This window comes from Mustela erminea, chromosome 12 (assembly GCF_009829155.1).
Source record: "Mustela erminea isolate mMusErm1 chromosome 12, mMusErm1.Pri, whole genome shotgun sequence".
Taxonomy (NCBI): domain Eukaryota; kingdom Metazoa; phylum Chordata; class Mammalia; order Carnivora; family Mustelidae; genus Mustela; species Mustela erminea.
Genome location: NC_045625.1, coordinates 35,678,606 through 35,699,969, shown reverse-complemented (window position 1 = coordinate 35,699,969; position 21,364 = coordinate 35,678,606). Strand labels below are relative to the sequence as shown.

Genomic DNA, 21,364 nt, shown 5'->3' with positions numbered 1-21,364 from the left:
CAGAAGGGTGATCAGTTGAGTTTAGCTGGAGTGGGGAGCAGGAGCCCCAGGAGCAGGGGTGTTAGCTGAGCCCCATTCTGGGTCGGGCCCTCCCCCTTTGCAGGGTAGCCGAGGGTCAGATTTTTGCACCAGGGAGAATTGGCAGGTTCCTGCCTCCTGACGTACCTCACAGCCTGCAGGGAAGTCGATGGGATGCTGGGACCTGGGGAACCAAAGGATGGGAAAGGAGTCAGCACAGTGAAGGGCCACCTTTATCCCTGCCCCACACTTCTCTCTGCCAGCATTCCTCTCATATCTTTCCCATATCTTTAGTGCCCTCTTGGTCCCCCTAGCCAAGCTCTCACCTACCATATATGGATTTTTTCATTTCACAGCAGAAATACTTCCCCTCCAGACCCACCCCTACATCCCTCATTTTGTAGCTTGCAGCCTTATCTCTCAAATTCTTGTTGGTAACTTCAGGTTCAGCCTGCCTCGTACCTCAGTTCTATTCATTCTCACATCACAGCAATCTGGTTACACCCTGGCCAGCCCTTAGTCACTCTAGTCAGAGCCATTCTCTCTGGCTGTCTTTAGTCACTCACGTGTCACAGCAGCCCACACCGACGGGATGCAGACAGGTACAATGGAAACAGTCCTTGCGGAGCCAAGACTCACCCAGGGTGAAATATTTCCCTTCATAGTGGCAGGGGGCTAGGGAAGAACAGGAAATGTTAGTGTGTTGGGGATTGGTGATGGCCGACAGAATCGCTTGTGGTCTGGAATGGGAGAAAGTAAGTGCATATTGCCCCCATATTTAGTCTCTCCTGTTTCCAAGCTGGAGGGAGTCTGGGTATTGTGGTAGAGGATCATCTCTAAGCCCCCTCGCCCCAGCTCCCTCTGTCCTTGTCCTTTCCTAATGCCTCCCCCAGCTTTACCTTGAGCTTGAAAGTAGCACTTGCTGTGGACTCCTGGCTGCTGGAGGAGCAGAGAGATCACCAAGCAGATGATCCCCCAGCTTCCCAGGACCCCCTTCGCCTGTCCAGCCCAGAGCATCCTTAGGGTCATTCCTGTAGCACAGCCCTCGCGATCCCTTCTTGGCCTCTCTTCTGGTCTTGTCTCTGGCTTTTCTTTGTTTTTCTCCTTCGGTCTTAGTTTCTGTCTTTCTCCCCTGGGCTTCTGTCTCACACCATCTCCGTGCCCTCTGCTCTCACAGGCTTGGGAATGTTTATAAAGTGAGGACCCTGGCCCCCTGCTGAGTAGAGCTGGAAAAGCTGTAATTCTGTTTCCTGAGGTGAGGGCATGAAAACAAGAGGTCCAGCTTTAACAAGCTGTGAGAGCTGATTCATGCCCAGGCACAGCTAGGGGGAGGGAGGTGGCCATGGAAGGGGCACTGGACTGGGCATTTCCCCAGCAAGGAGGTGGGAGCGGGGAGGGCCCCCAGGTGGTCCCCACATCTCTTCCCTGACCTGGAGAGAAGGAAGCATTCCACCCTGCCCCCAACACACATACACACTCCAGGGGTGTGTGTGCTGGGATCCTTGCCTGGACCGGAGGGAGGTATTTCCTGGGGATGGCTAATCCTGTGCCCCAGCCAAACCAAGGAGCTGCAGTAGGGTGCAACAGCCAGAGGCTCCAGGAGAGCGAACAGGCACCTGGAGCGCAGAATATTTCTCTCAGACCCTATGGCAGAATCTCCCAGAAGTATCCTAGAGACATGGCTGCCCCTCAGAGATGGGGAGGCAGGTGTCTCTTCCATAAGCATCCTGAGGGTGCATTGTTCAGTACCTCCAAATACACAGTAGATACACGATCTTCCCATAGTTAGGGGTGGTACTTTCAAAGAGGAATGTCTTCAAATACCCAGGTGATATGAGTCACTCATTTCACAGAGGTATGCCGCTTTCCTCTTGTACATTATGGAATGAGAATTGAGGAATCCTCTGACATCCTCCTGCAGGTTCTAGAGACCCCCAAGGTGGGTGGTTAAGAGCATAGGTTATAGAATCAGACTAGTTAGATTCAGATCCTGATTCTACTTAAGCCTGTGACCTTGGGCAAACTACTTCACCTCTCTAAAACCTGTTTCCTTATCTTTACATTGGGATAGTAATACTAACTCATAGGGTTGTTAAGAGGCTTTCAGTGAGGTAATGCATGTAATGGTATTAGTACTGTCCCTGCCACATGGCCCCCAGAAAATAGTAGCTGCTGCGATTAGTTCTAGAGTTCAGAGACAAAGGTACAGTTCTTTGTTTAAATCACATTGAGAAGCTCTGCATAGCTGAGGGCTTCTGTTAGGGGCTGCAGTCTCCTACCACAGACTTCTGCCCTTTTCGCAGTTGTGTTCCATGTCACCCTTACCACCTCCAGTTTGAGAAACAGTGTTGCAGATAGACCCGCTTTTCCTAGCTCAGTCCCCTCACTTCTGCCCTGGGAAGAGGTGTCATTTTCTTATCCTTCCAGCTGACTTGGGGGCTCCAGCTTTTCATGTTAGGATTCTGATCCATTGCTGCCCATCCCCACTCCTGTGAACTCTCAAGTTCTTCTTTCTGACCACTCTAATGGGGGCCATCTCTTTGCTACTAATGGCCCCTCTCTCTCAGTCTGCCACACTCCAAAGACCCAATCCGAGTTATTCCCCTCCTACGCCAATCACTTTGACATTCTATTTTTCCTTCTGAGTTTCCAGTCCCTTTTACTGCAAGACTCCCATTCCCTGTCACCCAGCGGATCAGATACGAATTCTTCTGGCTGACCTTTTTAGAGGGCCACCCTCTTCACCATTCAGAAACACAACTTCATCCATCCACCTCAGATTCCCTGTCTGTCCTCTTCCAAGTAGATAGCTTAAGTGGATGGAGATGCCAGTTGTACCACATGTTCACCCTCGTCAGGTCTGATACCTTTCTATTTCAGAGGAGTACTGAGAGAATGAAGACTCAGTGGTTGAAGCAGGGTGCTCTGACGTAGGGTGGTCTGTGGGAGGCATGGCCCTGGACTGCTCTCTTGGCTGGAGGAGATAGATGAGAAGGCTTTCTAGCACAAGGGCCCGAAGTCTTGTCAGTGGTCAGTAGCTCTGCTGCTGCCTTTCTGGGGAAGGGGGACATGCTGACACCCTGGAAGTCCGGACCAGTCTTTTGCTTCTGCAACCTGGAACCAACCCAGTAGGGGGCAGACACGACTGGGAAGCTGGGAAGCTAGGAAGGTGGTGATGATGCTGGAAGGCAAAGGGGGCCCAATGGGGATTGGTGTGTGAGGTAATGGGGACAGAAGTGAAAGCCGCCTGTAATGAAGAGAAGGTAGGCTTATGGGCAGGAGTAGGGGCTTCTGGAAAGAAAGGCTGGGGCTGAGCCAGGACCCCTCTCTCAGAAGTTGTGGGGCTGTGGGTGTCTGGAAGGTGTTGGTTGAACCCACTTGCATTCCAGCTGGTGGGTGCGCTCAAGTGTGCGTTTCTGTAGCTGCGTGGGGCTGGAGGCCACGCTTGTGGTTGCTCCGTGTGTGTGCGCTTGTCTGTTGGGGATGTCAGTGTTTAGGGCCCAATTCTGTGATTCCTGGGGCAGCGGTGGTTGGGGGTGCCAGTTGGGGGGGGGGGCGGCCGGGAGGCGTTGGTTGGCGCGCACTGCCTGCGAGCGCGGGGACAGAAAAAACATCCGCCGGAGGCCCAGCCGGGCAGCGCTCCAGCGGGGCCCGGCAGGTGCGCGCGGAGAGGAAGTGAGCGTATTCCGGCCACTGGCCCTCCGGTGAGTCACTGCCGACCCCCGCTGCTTGCCGCCGGATAGGAGGGACCTGCCGCAGCGGGGAGATTTGGGTGGCTGGGGCCCCTGAGGGTGGCTGGGTGTGGGGGAGCCCCGGGAGGGTCATTGAAGCGCCGGGGAGTTAAGCGGGGATGGGTCCTGCGGGGTCCCCTATCAGACACCGAAAACAGAGCCTGCGACTGAATGGAGGCTGGCCGGGAATGTCCGCTGGGAGAATCTCTTGGGGGCAGGGAGAAGGCCCCAGAGAGCTGGTGGTGGGGAGGGAAAGGGACCCAGGGGCAAAACGGCAAGTGGGCAAGGTGATGTGGCCCGGGGAGGGGCGGATTGCGGGGCGGCGGAGCGAGAGCGAGGTGTACTGGAGTGCTGGCGGAGCGCAGCGCCAGTGTAGGCCTTGGCGAGCCAGAACCTGTAAATTAAGGAGACTTCCATATCAGGTAGGAAGGTGGAAATGGCCAGACCGTAGAGGTATGGTCTGTCTAGAGGTCTGTGCACTCTGACAGTGGAGGCTAGGTTTTGGGGGAAGGGGACTTAGGGTTATGTAGGTACCATGTGGCTAGGTCATTAAAAGCTTTGAATGCTGGCGTGAGGAATTGGGATTTGCCCTCGCAGGTAGAATCTATGGCCTTCCGAGCAGGAAGAGTAGTGAGTGACTTAAAGGTGAGGTTAAATGTGTCTAAGATTACCACCTGCCATTCGGTCTTTGCCAAAGAATTAGGCGTTGATGTTCTAATTTTAATAGTCATTTAAAATCACATAACTGCATATATCAAGCTATTAAATGTTGACGTTTTAAAAAGAGTTAAAAAGTCGGGTTCAGTGTTTTAACACCCACAGTGAGGCTATCAAGATTAGTTATATGGCACTGCCATGCTTTTGTGCCTTTGTCCCCCTTGCTGACTTGCGTGAATTCTGTGTTTCTAATACCTCAGTTCTGTATCGGCACAACACCTCTCATTTCCCCCTCCCTCATCTTACGGTCTTTGTTTTTAAGCTTATCTTTTCTCTGTGTAGCCCTATAACCTGTCCTGTGAATCCTGAACCAAGTAAAACATTTGTTGTGGGGTGGGCATTAGGCTACAGTATACAAAGACAAACAACTCGGTTTTACCATATATATTAGGTCATTTACTGTCTTCTGTGGATATGTGTAACTATGAAGTTTCTATATTTACCCTGTAACTGAAAAAGAGAAAGGTAAAGGTGTTTTATTCACAGTAGCATTTCTTTAACAGCACTTAATTAGTCTGATTTCTAAAATCAACTCCACAGGGACGGAGCTCAGCGGGAAGCCTGCTTCTCCCTCTGCCTGTGCTCACTCTCTCTGACAAAAAATAAAATAAAATAATTTTTAAAAAAATGTAAAATCAACTCCACAATGGTATTTTGTACTTGTCTCAGAAACTGACACTAATTCTGCCATGATCTTTATTGTTTATTTTATTTTGGGCCAAAGGCAATTCTAAGGAGCAGGATCTTTATGATTTATTTTAAAGATCTTTAAATCCTACAGTTGCCTTTGGCCCCAGACAAGAAAATCTGGGTCAGTTAATTAAAAAAAAGAAAATAATTTCCTACTTTGGACCCTGTTGCTTTCTCCTCTGCTGTTTTAGTCCCAGCCCTACCTTATTCCCAGTGGCTTTTGCCTTCATTCCTTCTTTGCTCTGCTGGGCATCTTTAGAGGAAAACTTCACACCAACTTCCCCTACCATAAATTCTATCCCTTCCCTCAACTCTGCACTTCTCTTTGCCAACATACACCACTACTTCTTCATTGATTTTTTTTTTTTTTTTAAGCCTACAGCCCTTTCTGGCTCTTTTCCATCTTTAACACTCTTGTTGAAATCTTTTTTCCACCTTTCTCTTTGGTAAGACCTTAGTTTTTTTTGTTTGTTTGTTTTTTTAAAGGTTGGATTTTACTTATTCTGCATGATCTACTTCTGTCTTCCTTCCTCTCCTCTCACCTTTTTCTGATTCTGGACTGTTTGGAAAGCCTCCTATGCTTGCTTTTACCAAGCCTTCAACCTTCCCCTTATGATTAAGCTAGTCTTCCTCTAAGATGCTTATGTTTCCACTATTTTTCCTACAAGGATAAAAGTTTTCAAATTTATATCTACTTCTCTCTCTTCTTCCAGTATTTTGCATTCAGAAGCACGACATGGTCAACCGTAGAGTCCGTTGGATGACTCCACTGAAGCTTTTGTATGCTAGCCACTGAAGAGTGAATTTCACAATTTTGGCACCAGATTCCTTAGTGTTGACCAAGAAAGGGTGTTACCACATGTGTGTGCATGAATTCTCTCATGTACACATAAACACTAAAATGCACAGATAATGTAATAAGTCAGTACATGTATATGAATATATATTCAGTACGTTACATTATAATCAAGCCAAGTACATTTTGGGGTGGAGGATGAAGATGGGTTAAGTTCATAGCTAGGATAGAATGTTAAGAGACCTCATCCTTTGGCATTCTCTGTTGAGAAGGTTGAAAGAAGCTGTTCCTATGCAGATGAGGAGATCACATGAAGGAGACTGAGTTTCAGGAGTTGAGAGAGATGATAAATAAGACCATGGGTGAACAGCAGGGGAATGGGATGAAGGGGCCAGAGTTCCAAGAACATTCAATTGCTATACTTAGCCTGGTGTTCTCTTTGGCAGAGAATAGAAAAGATCCTCTGGTTCTAGTACTGATTTCAACTGTGGTCAAATTTCCATTAATAACCCATACTGAAGCTTTCCCACCTTGTCTCTGAACCATTGGTACCATTCTTAACAAGTTCATGTAATTTTTTTTCTCCTTACAAATTACTACATTCATGATAGCCTGTACTACCAGTAATTAATCCCTAACTAACCACCATTAATGTTTGACTAAATTCCCTGTCCACTTAAATGTTTTCATTGTTCCTGCCTGCTCTATAGTCTACTTGTGGCAGTAGTGACTTTTAAAATTCTATTTATGATTCTCACTTTTATCTTATATGTAAATTGCTCTTTTCTTAAAATTATAGATTCAAAACTAGATACTTAGAAGGCATCCAGTTCTTTGTTAGTTCTAAAAGATGATCAAGTTGGTCTTTGCTTGACTGCTACTAAAACGGGTCACTTCCTTCTGTGGTCAGAGGCTGTCCCTTCTACTGTTATCTGGCTTTAGGTACTAGAGAGTTGTTAAACTGAAATCTGTCATGTGATGGCATCTCATTTTCCCCTTAATTCTGCTTTTTGAAACAACATGGGGGAAAAAATCTACTTGTTTTTCAATGTGGCAGCTCTTTAAAGGTTTGAAAGGGGTTCATTTTTTGTTAGCTATTTGTCTAAGCTTTTTTCTTTACTCTAGCACTGTCCAATAGAACTTTCTGTGGTGATGGAACTGTTCTCTGCCTGTCCTGCCTAATCCTTAGCCACTAGCCACATGTGGTTTTCGAGCACTTGAAATATAGCTAGTGTGACTGAGAAATGGAATTTTAAATTTTAGTTAATTTAAATTTAAATAGCGCCTTGAGGTGAATAACTTATGCTGGTACAGCTCTAAACTCTGGGAGTTAGTTTATTGTCATATGGCTGTCTTTTGGTCGCTCCAGAAATCTTATAGTCACTTCAAACATGGTAAAAATATATGTAACTGGGCTCTTGATCTGCCTAAAGGCCAATCTTACATGTTGTCACAACTGAGAAAAAATGCAGACCCAATCCCCAAAGTAATGTCAGATTTTACGGAAGGTTCCTTAGAAGGGGTAGAAGATAAAGGCTATGTCTCATCTCTCGTACCCCAGAAGTAAGGCTTTAAAAAAAAAAAATTCTCATTTAATTTCTCTTTCCCAAAGAGAAAGAGTCCTTAAAGTCCCTCTCCCTCAAGTTGCTACCAGATCTCTCCCTCATCTTTTCTCTTCTTTCCCCAAAACATCTTTTGTCCTTCTCTTTGAGTCTTACTTTTCTTTTCTTTTTTTTTTTTTTTTGAGCACCACCATCTTCTCCTTTGAGAAGAATTCTTAGGTGTGCCTGGGTGGCTCAGTCACGTGTCTGCCTTCGGCTCAGGTCATGATCCCAGGGACCTGGGCTTGAGGCCCAGATTGCGGGGGCTCCTTGCTCAGCAGGGAGCCTGCTTCTTCTCTCCCTGCCACTCCCCTGCTTGTGCTTGTTCTCTCTTAAATAAATAAGTAAATAAATAAAATCTTAAAGAACAACAAAAAAAAAATTCTTAGGTGTGCTCCTCTTTCTCCAACTTCCCTTTCATTATTTTATTTTATTATTATTATTATTAAAGATTTTATTTATTTATTTATTTTTGTAAAGTTTCAGAAGACTCTGTCTTCTTTTTTTTTTTTTAATTTATTTATTTGATAGAGATCACAAGTAGGCAGAGAGGCAGGCAGAGAGAGAGAGAGAGAGAGAGAGAGGAGGAAGCAGGCTCCCTGCTGAGCAGAGAGCCCGATGCGGGACTCGATCCCAGGACCCTGAGATCATGACCTGAGCCGAAGGCAGCGGCTTAACCCACTGAGCCACCCAGGAGCCCAAGATTTTATTTATTTATTTGACAGGCAAAGATCACAAGTAGGCAGAAAGGCAGGCAGAGAGAGAGGGGGAAGCAGGCTCCCTGCTGAACAGAGAGCCCGATGCCGGGCTTGATCTCAGGACCCTGGGATCATGACCTGAGCCGAAGGTAGAGGCTTTAACCCACTGAGCCACCCAGGTACCCCTATTTTATTTTTTTTTAAGATTTAAAAAAATACATATTTATTTGACACAGAAGCAAACAAGAGAGAGACAGAGAGCAAGCACAAGCAGTGGGAATGGCAGATAGAGAAGAAGCAAGCTCCCCTCTGAGAAGGGATCCCAATGTGGGGCTCAATCCCCAGATTGAGATCATGACCTGGGATCATGACCTGAGCTGAAGAAGGCAGCTGCTTAAGCGACTGAGCCAGTCACCCTCCCACCCCCACCCTGCTGTCATCATGTCTGCTTGATAAAATCAAAGAACTTTTAAAGGATCATCTTTCTTGGGGTGAAGGTGGAGGAGGAAATTAGGGCTAGAAGATCATAAAAAAATTTTTTTTCCTTTCTCACATAATTCCCAAACTCTTCCTAGGAGTCTTTTCATTTTCTTACCATTGTTTAAGAGTCTTTATTTAGCTTTCTTTTACAAAGGAATCTCTATTGTCTTTTTTCACTCCAGATCTATGCTTGATGTATCCTAAAGCTCCTTCTTTATAGTTCCTTTATCCATTTTCCTTTCCTTTTCTTTTTTTGCTTATATTATTTTTAATAGGTTTCTCTTTACCAATCCTCTACATGTAGAGAGAGGCTGCATCCATTGAGGGAGTGGCGTTCATTGCTCGCTGCTGTCACCCAGTGCCTCGTCCTTTCTTGATTTCCTTCTTGGCTCATCATTTTTGTCCATACCTACCTCCCATCATTGTCTGTTCTAATTTTTGTTGATTTGTTTTTGTTTTTAAGTAGGCTCCATGCCCATTGTGGGGCTTGAACTCAGGACCCTGAGATCAAGAGTCACATGCTCTGCTGATTGAGCCAACCAGGTGCCCGTGTTGTCTGTTGTTCTAGTCTCCTTCTTACCCATATCTTTAATAACATTCACTGTTTTTTTTTTTTTTTAAGTGATTTTTGGGGTCTCATTTTTTTTCCCAGGGGGCTTCACATAATTTTCTGTACTGTGACCAAAATTGTGTATGTAGCATTGATTTCTGTGGATTGGGAATGGTGGTGCCGAGGAGCAGAATATCCTCCACCATGGCACTGGGGTTTGGGCTAGGAGAGACTTCATTGTTTGGGGCCAGTCCTATGACCTGTGAGATGTTTAGGAGCATCCCTGACCTCCACTGTGATAACCAAAAATGTCTTCAGGCATTGCCAAAATGTCCCCCTAGAAGGCAAAATCAGCAACCCTCTCCCCATGTTGAGAACTACTGTACTAGAATATGGGCTTTCTGAAATTGATAGGTGGCTATACTTTTTCTCTCCGACTGCTGATTTGTTTACTTAGCCTGAATTTTCAAAAGTGTGGTCTTTGTCTTATTTGGAAGGAGGTGGCTTCTTAAAATTGCAGGTTTCTGAGCTCATCCTAGACCTGTTGAATCAGAAACATTGGAAATTAAATCTGGAAATCTGATTTTTATAAGACACTACACCCTCTTCTCCCCTAACCAGGTAATTCTTATGCCCTAGGCTTGACCCTCCTGTGGCATAACTGCTGCATTACCCACATTTTTTTTCCTGCAGATCTCGCTGGTGCTCCAGCTTTGCTTCCGCTCTTGGCCCCAAGATGCCAACACAAATAAGGAGGCCTCAGGTTACCAGGACAACTGGAGCACAGGAAACTGTAAAGGTTCTACGCTCCTACAGGCATCATGGACTGTGGCTGCGCTGGCTTGATTTCTCCTTAGGGGCTCAGTCATACTTTCTGCTTCACGTCCTCAAATTCTCCAGACTGGCAGATGCTCAAGCCCAAGCGACAGACCCTGATTTTATAGATCTGGTGGTGGAATATGCAATGGGTGGCATGGAGAATGGTGAATGAAGCTTTCTTACTAACACTGATGATATTCTGTGTTGCCTTGGTGATAATTGAATTTTATATGGTGAGAATTATATTCCCTTGCGAGTTGATGACATTACAGGTTTTGGAGTCAGAATGCTTAATTTATTTTTATTATTTGTAGTTGCCTCAGTGGACCTTGAGTCTTAGATATTTTTGGATTCCTGGATAGATGTTTTCACAATTAGCTTTGGGTCAAAAGACTTAGCAATCTACTTCTGATAAACTGGGAGCAGCTAATGTTAGGCAAGAAAAGAATAGTTACCAGATAATGAGTTTGAATTCTATTTACATTTCACCATAAAACTAGTCATTTGTTTTAAGGAAGATCATCTGGTTTGATTAAGTCTTTAAAGCCCTGAATAAATGAAAATCTGCTTGCACACCTAAGCACTTAGATGCTTAGAAAATGTTGAATCGGTCTAGAACTAGAGCAGGCCATCTCCATGGAGCTTCTTGGTGGGTTGGAGCAAAAGAGAATAAAAGGTGATAAGGCAGGGGCGCCTGGGTGGCTCAGTGGGTTAAGCCGCTGCCTTCGGCTCAGGTCATGATCTCAGGGTCCTTGGATCAAGTCCCACGTCGGGCTCTCTGCTCAGCAGGGGGCCTGCTTCACTTCCTCTCTATCTGCCTGCTTCTCTGCCTACTTGTGATCTCTGTCTGTCAAATAAATAAATAAAATCTTTAAAAAAAAAAAAAAGGTGATAAGGCAGCCTTTATAGCTCTTTTCAAAAAGCTGAAGGATTCTCCTATGGAGGAGGGGCTATATTTACTTGCTTTAGGTCCAGAAATTAGAATAAGCACCTTTATTTCAGATGACAGTGATAGAGTGACAAACTTCTACTATTAGTTGGTGAACCTTGAATTGGAATGAACTGATTGTTAGGCAGTGAACTATTTGGGACTGTATTGTTTATATGGAGGTTAGATTACTGCTTGCACAAGATTTTGGATGAGAGTTGGGACATTAAATTGAGTTTGGCCTGGAAGGAAAAGCAGGCAAATTTATTGGAGGGCAATTTACCCTTTCTGTTATGTGATTCTGTGGCAACTCTTAAAGTCATTACTGTTTTCCTAAGCACCTCTGCCAAGTTTACCCCCTTGAGTCATTGAATATTAGAGTTGGTAGTAGAATCTTTAGAAATTTCTCAAATGTTGTTCCCTAGTCCTCTGGAGATCTCTCAAGAATGCCTCAGAGGTGGCTGAGAGAAATAAAATGAAGGCTAGCTAAGACTCTGAGCTCTTGACCTATGCTCAGCCAGAACAATCTTGCCTTGTTTTTCCCCCAGAAAAAAAAAGGGTCCCATTGGGGGAAAAACTTGCAAAGCCTAATATTCTAAGTTCTTCAAATTTCTGACAAAGAAACTGTGATATGGAGCAGGGAAGTGTCTCGCCAGAAGTCATACAGCTTGTAAATTTCAGAGTTGGAATTCAAATTGAACCCTTCTAATCCTAATCTTCCACTCTACTAGCCCAACTTCTTGTAATTCAGTACAAGTTTCTCTTAATTTCTCTGACCCCACTGTAATCCAGAATTTTATTTCTTAGAACTGTCTTCTGTTAGCCCCTGAATTATTCTCCCTGCTCACCAGTCTCTTCTTCTTCTGGTCTATGTTATATACATGGTTGCCATGTTATTCTTCTTGAAACATTGTCTTTATCATGGGATTTCCCTGCTTAAGAACCTTCTCTGGGGACGCCTGGGTGGCAGAGTCTGTTAAGCATCTGCCTTCAGCTCCAGTCATGATCCCAGGATCCTGGGATCGAGTCCTGCATCAGGCTTCCTGCTCGTCTGGGAGGGAAACTGTTTTTCCCTCTGTCGGCTGCTCCTCCTGCTTGTGCACACACTCTCTCTCTCTGACAAATAAGGAGGGAGATTGAAGAACAGTGGGGGACAGTGGAGGAAGGGGGGCACTTAAGATAATTATTTCTCCACTGAGGAGAGCCTCACAGAGAAGGGAAACCTGAGGAAGCAGGCTTGGAGCTGACAGAGAAGGAACTACTTAATTGTCTTGCCAGATCCACTGCCAACCATTTCTTTACTTCTTGCATCACTCTGCTAAAGTGAAGTCCTAAGAGATTGTTTGGCTAAGCTTGAATCAAGGGCCATCTATGGCTCTATCAGGATATAGAGAGAAAGGGTCTAGGAGAAGGAGCCCCCACCCGCACCCCGAGAAAGTCCTTGGTTTCAGTGAAGGGAGGGAAAACTTCTGGTTTTCCTCTCCCAACAAAGATGTATAGAGAACAGGAGAGTTAATTGCCTGAAATGACGGCAGAGTAGTCTTAGGAAGGGGGCACGGATGGTGGGAACTAGAAAGGACCAATGTCCACTGAATACATCACCCCTCCTCTCAATTCTTTCTTACACTTCCATCCTAGAACTTTCTTTACTTTTGGCTTAACCCAAGTCCTCAGGTATAGTTTTAGCATTTACTTTGGAGACTAAGATGCAGTGAGTTATGGGGATGAGGGAGAGAAGTGCAAGACAGCAGGTAGAAAGGGCAGTTGATGGGTTTTACTTTGTGTTCTGCCCTTCCTGTGTTTACATGAAAGCCTTTCCAGCATCCGGCCATTTAAAAAATGATCATAATAAACATTTGTAAGTCAAGTTACAAATAAAGACTATCCGTCTGGCTGCTTCTCTGATAGTGGAGCCATTCTTCCCCTGTGCCATAAAGAGGGTGGTCAGGGAGGCATTTCTGCTCATCTCGTGTGTGTGTGTGTGTGTGTGTGTGTGTGTGCGTTCCTGCTAACACATCAGATGATTCTCCATGTTCTTTGGAAGGTCCAGACTCCAGTCAGAGCATGTATTAGAAGTGTTTTGTTTTCCTACAGTGGGAATTCTTTACTTTTGAACCATTCACTTCCTGATTTAAAAAAAAAAAAATAGCTTTCTTTAACTGTTACCATTGCTTAGACCTGATTTTTTAAAAATTCACTTAGGTTAGGGGCACCTGGGTAGCTCAGTTGTTTAAGTGTCTGACTCTTGGTTTTAGCTCAGGTCATGATCTTGAAGAAGTAGGATCGAGCCCCGCGTTGGGCTCTGCATTCAGTGCAGAGTCTGCTTCAGATTCTCTCCCCTTCCCTCATGGTCACTCTCAATCTCTCTCAAATAAGTAAATAAATAAATAAAATCCTTTTAAAAGATTGACTTGGTTGGGTTAATCACGAGAGGGGGTGCAAATTCACACTCTAACTTCTATGACTTGGGAAGCAAATTCCCTAATGCCTTCCATTTTCACTGGATAGAGAATCCATTCCTTTGGTATGTTGCAGAAGGCTGATGGATCAAGGATAATTCTGTACTACCCATGGGCTGCTTAACTTCTGTAATGATTTGTTGGCCAGCCACTATAGGTAACAAAAAAGACTTATGTAACTCCTCAACTGTTGCAAAAGAATTATTTTTTCAACTTTATGGAAATATAATATACAAACAAGATGATGTATATGTTTTAAGTGTACAATGTAGTGAGTTTTGACAGTGCTTGCACCTATATAATCATCTTCCCAGGTTGTAGAAATTTCTATTACCCCCTACAAACACAAATTCTCTTGTTATTCTTTCTAGTTTCCCATCCCCCCATCCCAGATATTTGCTGATCAGATTTCTATCATTGCAAATGAGTACCATCTATTGTAGAGCTTCATATAAATGGAATCATACAGTGTGTATCCTGTTCTTGGCTTCTCAGCATTATGTTTTTTAAGTCAGCATTATGTTTTTCATATTCATTCATGTTTTTGTGTATATAAGTAGTCTATCCCTTTTTATTGCTAAGCTGTATTTCATTGTTGGATACGCCACAATTACTTCCCCAAAGATTAATGGTACTGAATTTATCCAATCTTCTTCTGATGGACATTTAGGTGGTTTTCCACTTTTTGGAAGCTGCTTGAACATTCACGTACTAGTCTTTTTGTAGACATATGTTTACATTGTTCTTGGATAAATACTTAGGAGTGAAATCTTAGATCTTGTGGTAAGTGAATGTTTATCCTAATGTAGGAGAAAAGTGCCAAACTGTTTTCCAAAATGCCTGTACATGTTACACTTCTCAGCATTGGTGAGAGTTCCGGTCACTCTGCATCCCCATCAGCACTCAGTATTGTCAGTTTTTAAAACCATTCTCATAGGTGTATAGTGATATCTCATTGTGGCTTTAATTTGCATTTCCCCAGTGATTAATGGTGCTGAGCGTCTTTTCATGTGCTTATTCACCAATATCTCTTATTGGGTGAATGAAGAATTATACCCATCACAGAGCTAGGCCACAATTGCAGACAAAAGAACGTTGCACTGGAGATCTGGGAACCCAGAGGACCACTTGCTCAAGGAGTCCAACTTCTTGCTGCTACAAAGTCCCTTTCCCCTCATACAACTAGATCCATTCCAGACAGAAAAGCAGGGGAGAGATGGCTCTCTAAGAGACTGAGCAACTTTGATTCAAGAGAGTCTGAGCAGTCCTTACAGACTTTAAATGATCAGATCTGACCTTGTTAAACTGGTTGGGAACTTCTGAAGGATGTGGTATCAGCAACTGTGAAGATGTACAAGACCTTCATGTGAGTAAAGGGTACCAGTCAGCTTATCCACCAGCTTTGATAAGGTAAGGCAGGACTGAATGTGGAATGATGCAGGCCTGTGTGCTTGTGGCCAAGAGGGGCTGATTAGACCCATCTAGGTAGGCTAGGATAGATGTCAGAGGTGTTGGCTTGAGTTTCTCTATCTCCTTCTCCCCTACTCACACAAGTGCACTCTCTCTCTCTCTAAAATGAATGTTTAAAGAAGTATCTATGTTTATATGGTGACTTTAATGATTTTGAGGTGATCATGTGGAAGTAAGGGAACAGATCACAGAGCACCTTGAAATCCACGATAAGTTGTAGTTCATCCCATAAAGGGGAGGCCAGTCTAGGGTTGTACACAGAAGAGTGAGTTGGCCAGTGCTGCATTTTGGCTGTGTTATAGACAGACGAGAGAGGATCAACACTAGACTCTAGGAGACAAGTTAAAGGGCAGTTACATTGGTTCGGGTGAAGGATGGTGGTGGTTTTCTCTGTGTAGGGTAGAGCAGTGGAGAAGTGGATGGTTTTGAGAGAATATTTTGGAGGTCTATCCAGCAAGACTTAGATGTGAACAGTGAGGGAGATGAGAATTCAAGGATGACTTTGAGGTTTTGGCTTGAGCATGTAGGTGGATGATGGTGCCAGTTACCAGTAAGAGAGCTTCAGGGTGTTAAGATACTTTGGGGGAAAATCATGTGTCTGATTTTGGACATTGGGTTTGAAGTGCTTGCAAGTCCATCAAGTGAAGAGATCCAGTAGACAATTGGATATATTAATGTAGAGCTGACCGAATCCATGCTTGGCACATGGAGATAGTTATTGGAGTTATGCATGGGTGTAGATAGAATTATTGAGAGTTTGAGTGGAGAAAAAAGAAAATTTAGAATAAAGCCTCCAGGAATACCAATGAACCCGAGGGACAGGTAGTGAAGGAAAAGCCAGGAAGAGACTGAGAGAGAGCTGCCAGGTAGTTGGAAGAAACCTATGGTATGGTGGTGTCACAGAAGTTGTCCCATTACAGTCTATTGTAGAGAAATGTCAGAGTGTTTGGCTGGACTCCTGGTGCTGCTGAAGTTACCTGTAATATCTGATAGGGTGGGTGGGCTACAGAGGATCAGAGGAGTAGACCCAGAATTCACCGTCACGTTAAGTGTCTCCCTAATAACATGGCGGCCTTCTGCCTATCAAATCTGAAGCAACCTAAATTCCAGGAGGTAGCAGGGGGTCAGAGGAAGGAGAAGGCTCCCACACAGCTGTATTACCTTCAAAGCTCCACCTTTAACCCGGTCAGGTTCAGCAGGATCCAGGGGAATCCCAGTCTATTGTCCTGAACCATCCCACAAATTTTGTTACAACCTTACCACTTCCCCAAAGCTGATCCTCACCCTCTTTTCCATCTTTGCAATTCTGATTCTGGTGCCTAATTCGTTTCCCATGGTTCTTGGTCTTTGTTTTGGTTACTTTCTGAGTAATAACTTCCATATATACATACTTATTTTTTTTAATGATTTTTATTTATTTATTAGAGAGTGAGTGAGAGAGCAAGTGAGGGAGCATGAGCATGAGCAAGGGGGGAGGGAGAGGGAGAAGCAGCCTCCCTGCTGAGCGGGAAGCCTGATGGGTTGATCCAGCACTCTGGGATTGTGACCTGAGCCAAAGGCAGCGGCTTCACTGCCAGGAGCCCCACCATATATACATACTTCTAATAACCCTTCTGCATGGCTAGCAAGCCCCAGACGCTGCCTCTTTACCTACCGCCCCAATAAGCACTTACCACAGAGGAGGGCCCAGGACTGTAGATATCCCGAGGTGTTAGTGGCTTGGACCCTTAGAAGTGTTGTTTTCTTCAACCATCTCCTTTTCTCCTATTTTGCTTGTCTGAAGCTTATTTATTAGATAGATGTTAAAGGCTGTTTCTACCCTTCAGTGAGTCTTGGCTTTTATTGCTATTCTGAGCTACTATCTGGGCCTAGTCTTGCTCATGGCCGTAAGGGTTTTGATGACCTTTCCTATGGAATAATATTCTGTGGAGCTTTCTACCACGTGCTTGCTTTCCTGCTGGGATTAGGCAAAAATTAATAAAAAGTTCTATCTTCCTGTTCCAAAAGTCTTTTACACTCTTTGTTCTGTATATTGGGTCAGGAATGCCTATAGCCCTTAACTTATTTCAGGACCTATGAGTAATATACCATAGGTCTAAATAATACATTTGCATGCTCCCTGTAGCCTGCAGTTTCATACAGGAGAAACTTAAGTGCAGAAATCTGACTGGAGGGGCAGCTGGGTGGTTCAGTCGTTAAGCATCTGCCTTTCAGCTCAGGTCATGATCCCACTGGGCTCCCTGCTCAGCAGGAAGCTGCTTCTCCCTCTGCCTGCCACTCCCTCTGCTTGTGTACTCTCTCTCCCTGTCTCTCTCTCTCTCTCTGTTAAATAAATAAATAAAATCTTAAAAAAAAAAAAAACCTGATCGGAGTGGGAGAGAGGCAGTTAGAAAGTCTGTCTTGAAGCTGAGTCCACAAGAGTAATGTGATTGGCTGACTAGGACTGACTACCAGCAAAATAATAAAACAAAGATGTGATTAATAAAAATATGTGCTTTCTTCATTTAAGTGAGTTTTATAAATGTAGAATCTAGAGCCTTAAAAAAATCTTCTATTGGTCAATGAACTCACTTACTTAGTTTATTCCTTCCCCCAAACAAGGTATACCATTACCTGAGAATTTCACACATGTGCTTTGCTGACTTTTCTTCTATTTATGTATTTTTATTTGGTTTACTTTATGAAGAGGGGAAGGAATTTATTGCCACTGATGCCAACAACTCGTCCTCAGATCCTCCAAGCAATCTTTTCCTTGGTGAGTTGCATAAAATTCTAATCATTACTGTTGCACAATAATGGAATACCTTTTATATGTAGCAGTAACAGCACACATGCCCACACCCAGTGAAACAAGGTCATGTTCCACCAGAAATTATCTACGTTGAGGTGACAGGTGATGATGCCATCACTGCAGGTGAACTCACCAAGGAAATGAGCATGGAAAAAAGAATGCAGAAAGCTGAGGACCAGGGTAAGGGGGGAGGGGGTTGGGGGAAGCTCACAGTGCAGAGGAGGATGAGGACCTTTGCTCCAGTAAGAGATTAGTGGATACTGAGATGAGAGGGTAACTAGGCGAATGAGCTGTGTTGGAAGTTTGAGGGTTTCAAGAACTAGGTGGTGGTTAACAATGGCAAATGTGATTGAAATATAAACAGAGGAACTTACTGTCATGTGTAAACCAGGAACATCTCTGTGTTCTTTCTCATCTAAATCATTTATAAAAATTTTACGCTAGATTATTCGACAAGTATTTATTGAGCTGTACACTAAATAAAGATTTTACACTAGATTATTCAATAAGTATTTATTGAGCTGCACACTAACTGTGTTGCAGTTATATGAAAGAAGCATCAAGTGTTTTAAATAAATATACTGGTAATTTATATATAAAAACTCCCATCAGTTTTATCTGGTATATTTGTTAAATGGAAACTACAGACCTATTTTAGTGAGATTAAAAAAAAAAACCTTTCGGGGGCACCTGAGTGTGTCAGTCAGTTAAGTGTCTGACTCTTGATTTACGCTGAGGTCATGATCTCAGGGTCAGGCAATTGAGCCCCACATTGCCCATGCTGGGCATGGAGCTTGCTTACGATTTTCTCTCTCCCTCCACCCCGACTCTCTCTCTCCCTTAAAAAAAAGGCACTTTTCTTAAAATCTTTTGGTATCCTTTATCTCTGATGCCTTTTTAAAGAATCTCATAATTTTTTCTTGTTATAAGAGTAATATATATCATTGACAATGGAGTTACATAAGGGCACCTGAGTGGCTCAGTCAGTAGAGCATGTGACTTTTGATCTTAGGGTAATGAGTTCAAGCCCCACATTGGCTGTGGAGCCTACTTTAAAAAAAAGAAAAAAAAAAAAGAAGGGGGCACCTGGGTGGCTGAGTCAGTTGGCATTGGAGTCTTGGTTTCAGCTTGGGTCATGATTTTGTGGTTGTGGGATTGAGCCCCAGGTTGGGCTCTGCACTCAGCATGGATACTGCTTTAGATTCTTTCTGCCTCTCCCTCTCCCTCCCACTCACTCACTCTCAAATAAATAAATAAACAAATCTTTTAAAATAAAATAAAATAAGAACGAAAAATTATCCTCATTATTGAAGTTGTACCAGATTGTTCTCCCACTGGCTATGTATGAGAGTACCATTTTCCTGCACACTTGCTAAAATTAGGTATTATTACTAGAAATCTTTTCTATAGGTAAAAATAAAGTAGTCCTTCATTGTTATTTCAATTTTTTAGCCACTATAAAAATATATATATACAATATATACTTATATATATATATAGACTATATATATATATATATATATATAGTATCCCAGTTGTGTCACTTAATGGGTAGCCTTGGGCAATTGGTTAACGTCTCTAACAATCTCAAGCTTCACTATAATAGTACCTGTCTTAGAGGATTGTTAGGCAGATTAAATGAGGTACTAGATGTGAAGTTCATGGCCCAGTAGTTGGCATACGGCACAAAATAAGTATTAGCAATAATTATTGGTGAGACTGATTTTCTTGTGTGACTCTTAAGCTGCAAGGAGCATCAAAAGTGGAGTTGCAGGAACATTTTTAATTTTATTTTTAAAAATATTTTGGGGGTGCCTGGGTGGCTCAGTTGTTAAGCATCTGTCTTCGGCTCAGGTCATGATCCCAGGGTCCTAGGACTGAGCCCTGCATTGGGCACCCTGCTAGGCAGGAGGCCTGTTTCTCCCTCTCCCTCTGCCCCTGCTTGTGTTCCCTCTCCTGCTGTCTGTCTCACTCTCTGTCAAATAAATAATAAAATCTTAAAAATAAAATGAAATATTTTATTTTTATTTTAGAGAGAGAAAGAGCATGCAAATGGGAGGAGCAGAAGGAGAGGGTGAGGGGGATAATCTCCAGCAGACTCCACGCCAAAAGCAGAGCCCAGTGCAAGGCTTGATCCCCGGACCCTGAGATCGTGACCTGAGCCGAAAGCAAGAGTCAGCTGCTCAACTGACTGAGCCCCCCAGACCGCCCCTCAGGAACAGTTTTTAAAGACATCTTCTTAGGAGAAATCATCTAGACTCTGAAGGATAGTGTTCTTCCTGTCAACAAATACGGTAAGTGCTAAGGGGATCCAAAGATGAATAAAACATGTCTTCTGTTTTCGAGTAGCTTACTGCCTAGCAGGAGGAATGAAATATATCCATACTGTTCTATGAGGCCAGACACGAAAGCCTCCATGAAAGAGAGGCAGATAAAACACTGTGAAGGTTCAAATAAGACAGTTCTCCACAGAAGACAGCACTTGAACTGGACCTTGAAGTGTTAAACTTGAATATGCAAAATATGTGATGGGAGTCGGGAGGGTACTCTTGGCAGAAGGAATCACCTGAGGAAGAAAGCAAGTAAAGCTGGAGATGGTGATGCAGGCATTACCAAACCTCTGGCACTAGCTAAAATCGTGAAAGTGGGTCAATATGTAATTGCATAGTCACAGACTTGGACATGCAGAGATTTTAACTTTTGTTTTCAGAGCTGATGTCCCCCCCACCCCCTACACACTAATAGAGGAAAACTTAGTATTGTATCTTTCTGGTATATTTGGTTCAATTCAGTGGTGTGTGTATGTGTGTGCGCGTGTGCGCGCGAGTGCACGCCTGTGCATGTGGAAACTAAGATTCATGATTTACAACTCCCAGTCCAATTCAAAGCTCCATCTCTGGGCTTTATGCCTGTTCCCTGCCTATTTGGTTCTCTCTGTCAGAACTTGTACACAGCCAGGTCCTTATAGGGGAGGCTTATACCCTTGTTATTGGTCTCATCTAGTTGTTTCCTCTCTGCAGTAGTTTGTCATGCCTTCCCCTCCCCCATGGTCGGTTCTAAGAAGATGATGGCCAGTGGTGGTTTTGATGGATGGTGGTTTTGTTGGATGGTGCTTTAGCTTTTTCCATATATGGATAACCGTTTGGATACACATCCACTGTAACCCTTATACCAGCAAGTGACCCCTGCACATCCTCTTGCTCTTTCACAGATCCTGTGTTGCCACACCAACTCCATCTGGGCCCATGTGAGCTTCAGAGTCCCTTGTCTCTACTCCTGGGCCCTCAGGCGATGCAGCCTCCAACCCCCTGCATGCCCATAGAAACATGTAATGCGTCATCCCTGAGAAATTGACCACTGGAGCTGTGGACAAGGCAAGCTGCACGGACTCATCACTGGACGACCCAATGGGCAGACTAAGTGTGTGTGCCTAGGGTACCAGCCAAGCAGGGCTATCAGATAGATTTAGAGGATAAGATCTGATGTATTTTTTTTTTAAAGATTTTATTTATTTATTTGACAGACAGAGATCACAAGTAGGCAGAGGGACAGGCAGAGAGAGAGGAAGGGAAGCAGGCTCCCGGCCTAGCAGAGAGCCCGATGCGGGGCAATCCCA

General features: G+C 44.0%; 1 protein-coding gene and 1 long non-coding RNA gene across 2 annotated transcripts; one reads left to right on the top strand and one right to left on the bottom strand.

The window, feature by feature from the left end:
* Position 1: 1 nt before the first annotated feature.
* Positions 2 to 3,591, bottom strand: MSMP (microseminoprotein, prostate associated). The gene is made up of 4 exons (XM_032307424.1): positions 3,397 to 3,591; positions 918 to 1,268; positions 585 to 693; positions 2 to 202 (listed from the first exon to the last, which is right to left on the bottom strand). Exons 2-4 carry the CDS (start codon positions 1,045 to 1,047, stop codon positions 22 to 24), a joined length of 420 nt encoding a protein of 139 aa, XP_032163315.1. The 5' UTR covers positions 1,048 to 1,268; positions 3,397 to 3,591; the 3' UTR covers positions 2 to 21.
* On the top strand, positions 3,571 to 12,053 carry LOC116570385. The gene is made up of 3 exons (XR_004277411.1): positions 3,571 to 3,722; positions 9,975 to 10,776; positions 10,989 to 12,053. It is a non-coding gene; the product is annotated as an uncharacterized LOC116570385 (long non-coding RNA).
* Positions 12,054 to 21,364: the final 9,311 nt, after the last annotated feature.

What these genes read in the sequence shown, in the direction of transcription:
- MSMP (XM_032307424.1), bottom strand. Translation starts at nt 1,047, where the DNA reads ATGACCCTAAGGATGCTCTGGGCTGGACAGGCGAAGGGGGTCCTGGGA. An exon ending in GTGCTACTTTCAAGCTCAAG is followed by an intron (nt 694 to 917) that starts GTAAAGCTGGGG and finishes GTTCTTCCCTAG; the next exon opens with CCCCCTGCCACTATGAAGGG. An exon ending in GGTGTGGGCTGCTGTGACAC is followed by an intron (nt 203 to 584) that starts GTGAGTGACTAA and finishes TTGGTTCCCCAG; the next exon opens with GTCCCAGCATCCCATCGACT.